Source organism: Mus caroli, unplaced genomic scaffold (assembly GCF_978045245.1).
Source record: "Mus caroli unplaced genomic scaffold, Mus_caroli_1 scaffold_17, whole genome shotgun sequence".
NCBI classification, from domain to species: Eukaryota; Metazoa; Chordata; class Mammalia; order Rodentia; family Muridae; genus Mus; species Mus caroli.
In genome coordinates this window covers 87,988,788-87,995,510 of record NW_028227272.1, presented here as the reverse complement: position 1 = coordinate 87,995,510, position 6,723 = coordinate 87,988,788, and the positions used below count along the sequence as shown (strand labels likewise).

At 46.7% G+C, this 6,723-nt stretch overlaps 1 protein-coding gene across 1 annotated transcript in view; it reads left to right on the top strand.

Moving 5' to 3' along the window:
* The first annotated feature begins 149 nt into the window (after positions 1 to 149).
* Positions 150 to 6,723, top strand: part of Paxbp1 (PAX3 and PAX7 binding protein 1) — a 30,460-nt gene continuing 23,886 nt past the window's right edge. The window contains exons 1-2 of the mRNA XM_021184774.3: positions 150 to 664; positions 1,986 to 2,114. Coding sequence (XP_021040433.1) covers positions 151 to 664; positions 1,986 to 2,114 — 643 coding nt within the window. The 5' untranslated portion in view covers position 150. The remainder of the gene's footprint in view (positions 665 to 1,985; positions 2,115 to 6,723) is intronic.

The following is a 6,723-nucleotide window of genomic DNA, read 5'->3' as shown; positions in this document are numbered from 1 at the left end:
CACTCGTTCCTCTCATCTCGATGATCCTCTTTGTGACCTTTGGAACAACACTGGAGTCGGAGGGTTCCGTGCCAACAGTCCCCCGCGCCGCTAGAGGGCAGTGCAAAGAGACGCCGCCCAAGTAGTGGGGCGCGAGGAGAGCCCAGGCGCATGCGCAGTCGAGGCGGCGCGGTAGCTAGCCAGAGCCGCGACGACCCGGCTGAGGGGGGCGGGGGAGGGAGACTCTCGCGACTGCGCGTGCGCGGCGGTGGTCTCCGCGCTCCCTCGTCCTCTCAGTCATCGAGCGGCTGTGAGAGCGCGGTGACGGCGGCTGGGATGTTCCGAAAGGCCCGGCGGGTGAACGTGCGCAAGCGGAACGACTCGGAGGAGGAGGAGCGGGAGCGCGATGAGGAGCAGGAGCCGCCACCGTTGCTGCCCCCGCCGGCCTCGGGCGAAGAGCCCGGCCCTGGCGGCGGCGACCGGGCCCCCGCGGGGGAGTCGCTCCTGGGCCCGGGGCCGCTGCCACCGCCGCCTTCCGCGCACCACCCGGGCCTCGGCGCTGAGGCCGGGGGCGGCATCCCCGGCGGCGCGGAGCCCGGCAACGGGCTGAAGCCGCGCAAGAGGCCTCGCGAGAACAAAGAGGTGCCCAGGGCCAGCCTGCTCAGCTTCCAGGACGAGGAGGAAGGTAAGCCCCCGCCCGGCCCACGCGGACCCCAAGCCCGTGCTCGCCCGAGCGCCGCGCCCCTTTCCCCACCTCCGGCCTCCCGATCTGCCTGGGGTTGTGTTCCCGCGCTGCCACCAGCCAAGTCTACGGCCTGTGCAGTCCCTCCTCCGGCTGTCAGAGCCCTGATCAGCCATCCTGAGTGGAGGAGAAGGCTCGATGCTCCGTGGATCCGTTTCCTACCTTGCGAGTTGCAGACAGCCCGAGTCCCTTGGTTAACTACCTGCTCTTAGTCGTCTGCAGGCCTCTGTACCCGCGGCTTGTTGGCGTCTCGGTTTAGGCCTCCTTGTTTAAGAAGGCCGGATTGTTAAAGAGGAGGACCGAAACCAGGGCTGGGAGCAATTCTGGGGCTGCAGCCCTGGCTCCCAGTGACCTTGGTCCAATTGCTCCCTTGCTGTTGTCCAGTCTCGGTTTCTCTGTAGAAGTAAATGGGCGGAGCAGATGTCCGCTGTGGCACTGGCTCTTGAAGCAGAAGAGGGACCAGGCTGCAGGGGATTTCGATTTTACTTGTACCCCAATATCATGCTAGGAAAAATTGGATGAGTTTCGAAAGTCTTGCGTCATGCTTTCGTGTTTCTAGAAAGATGGGTGAATTATCTTTGGCCTCTCTGGAATTTTGTTTGAAGGAGCTACAGACCAGGTTTTGGGTTGTTTGAAATGTCTTGTTCTTGACTTGGATTTTCAAATTAAAGATGGGGGCTAAGTCACTCGAAACTTAGTTTTGCAAAATGATTTACTCTAGGCATAATTTTGAACTAACTGTTATTGTGACCAGAGTTATTCAGACTTGGCAGAATAACTTTGGGGGGTGTATTGTTTTAGGTTTCTTGACTTAATATTTTAAGGAAGCATTCTAAATACTTTTTTATCCTGAGATGGGTGAAATATGCCAAAAATTAACAATTTTGAAGTTCCTTGGGTTACTCACTAAAATTTTCATTTAGTTTCTGGAATTGATATTATTTTTTGTTTGTTTTAATTTTGTTTTGTTGAGCCTCTATATTATAGCCCTGGCTGTTCTGGAACTCACTCTGTAGTCTAGGCTGATCTCAAATTCAGAGATCTCCCTGCCTTTGGCTCCCCAGCTCTGGGATCCCAGGCATTTGCTGCCAAGCCTGGCAATACCCGTTTTTTGAGTCTGTGATAGATTGCAATAAACTTCAGATTTTGTAATGACTTGTGTGTGTGAAAATATGCTGGCAGAATGAAAACAGCAGGAAGGCACGAGGAAGGGAGAGCACTTTCTGAGTTGGTGTCTTACAGACTTCATTCTGTTTCTCTTAAGAAAACGAAGAAGTGTTCAAAGTAAAGAAATCAAGTTACAGCAAAAAGATAGTTAAATTGCTTAAGAAAGAATATAAAGAAGACCTTGAAAAATCAAAGATCAAGACAGAACTCAACACAGCAGCTGACAGTAAGTATCAGATAATTCTTTCAAGTGAGAGAAAATAGCGGCTCCTTCCCACAGGGCTTTGCAGTATATATTGTGAACTCTTTCTGCTAACCAGTGTCCACAATAAGTTTGCAATACTGTTCTATAATTTTTCTCACACGTTTAAAAAAAAAAGATGGAATGTTGCTTCTGAATTCTTGCTAATATAGAGACTGTTGTATGGAGAAGGAAGAGAGATTTTCTGTTTGAGCCATAAAGACAGATTATTCTATTTAAAATTTTTATACTGCTGTTTCACAGAGACAGACTTGAGTTCCTCTGGTAGTATTTCCATATTGAAAATAGCTCTTACAGAACGTGTAAGAAGTTAATGTTGGTAATACCAATACTCAGCAGCCTTGTTTGATACTAAGAGGCCAGGGACATTGTCCTCTCAAAACTCAAGTTTAAAACTTTCCCTCTACTTTTTCTGGAGGCAAACATTCTATCCCACCAGTCCCAAAGTTTAAAGTGTTTCAAGCAGTTACTTTACCTGGTTAATGTTTGCACTCATTATAACTGGTTACTCTCATATAGATGTTTCAGAGACATCTTTATTTCAAAGGCTTAAAGAGAGTATTTTCCAGGTTCTCAGCTACAGGCTTGAATAAGAATACTATTATATCTCAAGTTTACAGTGTAGCAATGGAGACTGTTACATAAATATTCAATAGAAGTGTTAGCAGACACTCTGGCCTGGAGGTCAAAGGTTAACTACACATTTTTAGAAAAAGGGGGACAGCTTTGTCGAAAAGTAGGGTGTGAAGCTAGATCATTGATTGGAATTCCCAGAACTGGAGAGAGTGTGGGAATACCTCCAAGGAGCAAGTACACTTGACTAGCTCTTTGCGAACTGAGTAGTTCAGTGTTTGAATGTAAAAGACAAGTTGTTGACAGGTTGTGAATGAAATGCAGTAAGGGGTTAGAGTTGGAGACAGGACATGGTAAACAGCGTTTGAAACTGTAACCTGGTGTTAACAGGTGTCCTGAGTTGCAACACGGAGAGGTTGGAGTCCTAAAGCAGTTGAAACTTAGTGGCCAACTTTGAACTTGGTGCTTTAGAAAGTTGAATAAGATTGACATTTTTCCTGGCCCTGGGAAATTGTGGGTGGGTTAAAAGTGATAGCTGTTGCCAGGCAGTGCTGCCACATGCCTTTAACTCCAGCACTCAGGAGGCAGAGGCAGGTGGATCTTGTGAGTTTGAGGCCAACCTAGTCTAAAGAGCAAGTTCCAGGACAGCCAGGGCTACCCAGAGAAACACTTTCAGGAGGGGCGGTTTGCAGAAACTGGCTTTTTGAGAAACATTCCTAGGAAAAATTGATACACTTCATGTATGCTTTGCTGTTAGAAGCAGCAGCCAAATTGAAACTTTGTGCCAGGGTAAATGAGAGCTGTGCATTGTTGTGGTATAGGGAAGGTGGGTGGGAGAAAGAGTGTTTTAGAGAATGGAACTATTTCTGCATCTTGGGAACTGTTCCACTCCCTGAGTTGTTGAGAACTGACTGTCTACAAGTTCCTCGAGGGGTGCAGAGTGGAAATTAAGAAAAACCTGGGGGTGTGCTTACCACTCACCGTGAAGTTCAGACTGAAGTCAGTAGAAAGTTCTTAAGGCCATCTTTTGTGATTTTCCTGTCTCCTACTGTTGCTGGGTTCTATACTCATCAGGGAATTCAGAGTTCTCCCCAGAGGTAGAAACACCTGTTGGTAGGTACCATAGGTTGTCCTTCCTGTTCTTGAAACAACAGTCCTGGAAGTATTGTTAACACATCGTCTAGATCTCTGTACTTGTAAGTACATAGGTAGGCAAAGACGAATTAACTCAAAAGCATCATTGATGAAACCCTGGCTTTGTGGTATTCCTAAACTAAACTGAAGGGCTCAGTGGAGCCTTGTCAAGGCAGGCCCTTATATATACCAGGCTGGCCTCCACCCACACAGGCTAGGGTAGTTTAGAGAGTAATCACCTTGCTTCTGCCTCCTTACAGCTGTGGGCCTCCTGTGCTCCCTGGGATCAATACTCAAACATGCATCCATTTGAGGTGCAGAACTGAAAAAAACATATATACATACACACACATATAATAACTTTTCATGAGAATGTACGGGGGATGTTTACTTCTATATACCCATTAAGATGCCTATTTTTTACAAATAAAGGAAAACCCCTCAGCAAATTGCAAATGTTGACAATTTAAAGAAACTAGAATATTTCTGCACTATTGGCGAGGAAGGTGAACAGCAAATACTGTATGATTTGATTTGATAATAGTTGATATTTAGAACAGTCAAAATGACAGGACACTAGGACAATTGCTAAGAGGACCTGGGTAGAGGTAGAGTTGAGTATGTGACTAGACCAGAAGACTCAGGACTGACACTTGTGACAGACACAGCTTGAAAAGAAACCCAAGGTCTTGAAGAGGGATTTGTGTGCTCATCTTCCCAGCACTCCCTGCAGCTAGCACACGGAGCAGCACGCCATCTGTAGGTGAGCAGCTGGATAGGACGTGAGTGCACATGCAGTGCCCTAGTGAAGCTTGGGAAGGAAAGTCTGACAGCCTGCCTGTCATTGACTAGATCTGGGGACATCACACCTAAGCAACTGATTGTCAACAAATGCACAAGCTGTTACTGCCTACCAGGTGTACTGCCACGCATGCTGTAAGAGGAGGTCAGAGGACAGCCTGCAGGAGGCGTGTGTGCGTGTGTGTGTGTGTGTGTGTGTGTGTGTGCTCGAGTGTGTGTGTGCGTGCGTGCATGTGTGCGCGTGTGTGTGTGTGTGTGTGTGTGTGTGTGCACGCACGCATGCTGTAAGGGGAGGTCAGAGGACAGCCTGCAGGAGGCGCTTCCTGCCTTCCACCAGTTAGGTAGTGGGCATGAGACTCAGGCCAGCAGGCTTGCTAGACACTTGTATCTGCTGAGCCATCTTCATATGCTATAGTTCAAGTCTATTTTATTTTACCACAGTAATAAACTGCAAGTAGTGACCCATTAAAATATCTATTGGCTCATTCACCCTCTGAGTGCATTAGATCTGTTTTCAGTCTGAGAGGCCACCGGACTTAGAGGAGGGAATAGGTAGAGTGGGGCTGGCAAGTTGGTTCAGTAAATAAAAAATTGCCAAGCCTGACTACCTTAGTTCAGCTCCCAGAAATTCACCTCCCGAAGGAGAGAGTTGACTCCTGAAGGTTGTCCTTTGACTTCTACACGTATGCTGTGGGACCATGTGATAATCACACATATAAAAAATAAATATGAAAATAATCTTTCAAATAAAAAGGTACTTCAAAAAAAAAACCAGCTCTTGCTCTTCTCTTGCTGCCTTGTTCTTCCCTCCCCCCTTCTCTCCCCACTTCCCTTCCCCTCTCTCTCCACACGCTCATGGCCTCTCTAGTTCACACCCCCCCCCTTTCTCTCTGCCTCTGCAACCCTCTTAACTCCCTTCCCTATGCCCTGAATAAACTCTATCTATACTAAAAAATAAAATAAAATAAAAAGGTACTTTATCTAGCCATGTGACTAAACTAATTTGTAAAGCCTTAGGCGTCACATGCACTTAACAGGGAAGTTGGTAACTAGCAAGGTAAGGCTGCACTTTAAAGAACACCACCCTGACGAATGAGAAAGAGGATGGCCTGAGATTGCCTAGCCCAGGACTGCTGTGTGTAGGAAGGGCACTGTCTGAGGAGGAGGGCGTGCTAACAGCGTGGGAAAGTGAGCCACTGAGGAAACAGGTGGTCTTTCCCTTTAGAAGAAGCTTTGCTCTTCTCTTTAAGTTGTACTCATTGTGCCCAGGAAAAGCATTATCAAGGCCAGTGGGTCAAGGTCAAAGCAAGTAATAGAAGAGATTAAGTTAATTGGAAGTGTTACAGACCTAGAACAGTTTATTACAATGATATACACTCATAGTGGGAATGTATTCTTAAGTCAGCCTTCAACTCAGACTGGAACTGATATTGAGAACTCTGTCTACATGTTAGAATGTGACCATTCCAGAGCTTCCTCCCAGTCAATAGTCCTAGTGTTCTATAGTCTATAATGTGTCTCTGTCTCACTCTGGGCTCACAGATCTATCAGGTTTGCTGTGCTTTGTGGCACGTACTTAAATGTTGAGTTGTGACAGGGTCAGGCTCGTACAGTGTAGATGTAATTGTTGGGGTCTCTTCATCTTGATGATAGATGAAAAGTCGTATTTGTACAGTCATTCAACCACCAAATATTTAGCTCTCAACAGAAGACTGTCATAAATGGGTGGAGTGTTTAGTCCAGTGCCAGCGTAAAGTAGGAAATGAGTTTAAAAGTGTGTGAGCAGGCAGTGCAGAGGTGGCTCACCAGTTCAGAGCACTTTCTATTCTTACAGAGGACCTGAGTTCAGTTTCTAGCACCTGCATGGGGTGACTTAAAACAGCCTATAACTTCAGCTCCAGGGGAGCTGTACACATGTGCACACATCCACATGCAGTGCTGCACACCTGCACAGGATTACTTAGTGAGATTTTGATACATTTACTAAATTTTTTACAAAGTTAACCAAAATGTCATTTTATCCCTGTTTTCTCTGTATTACCCTTACCCAGTCCTATCTTCTGCG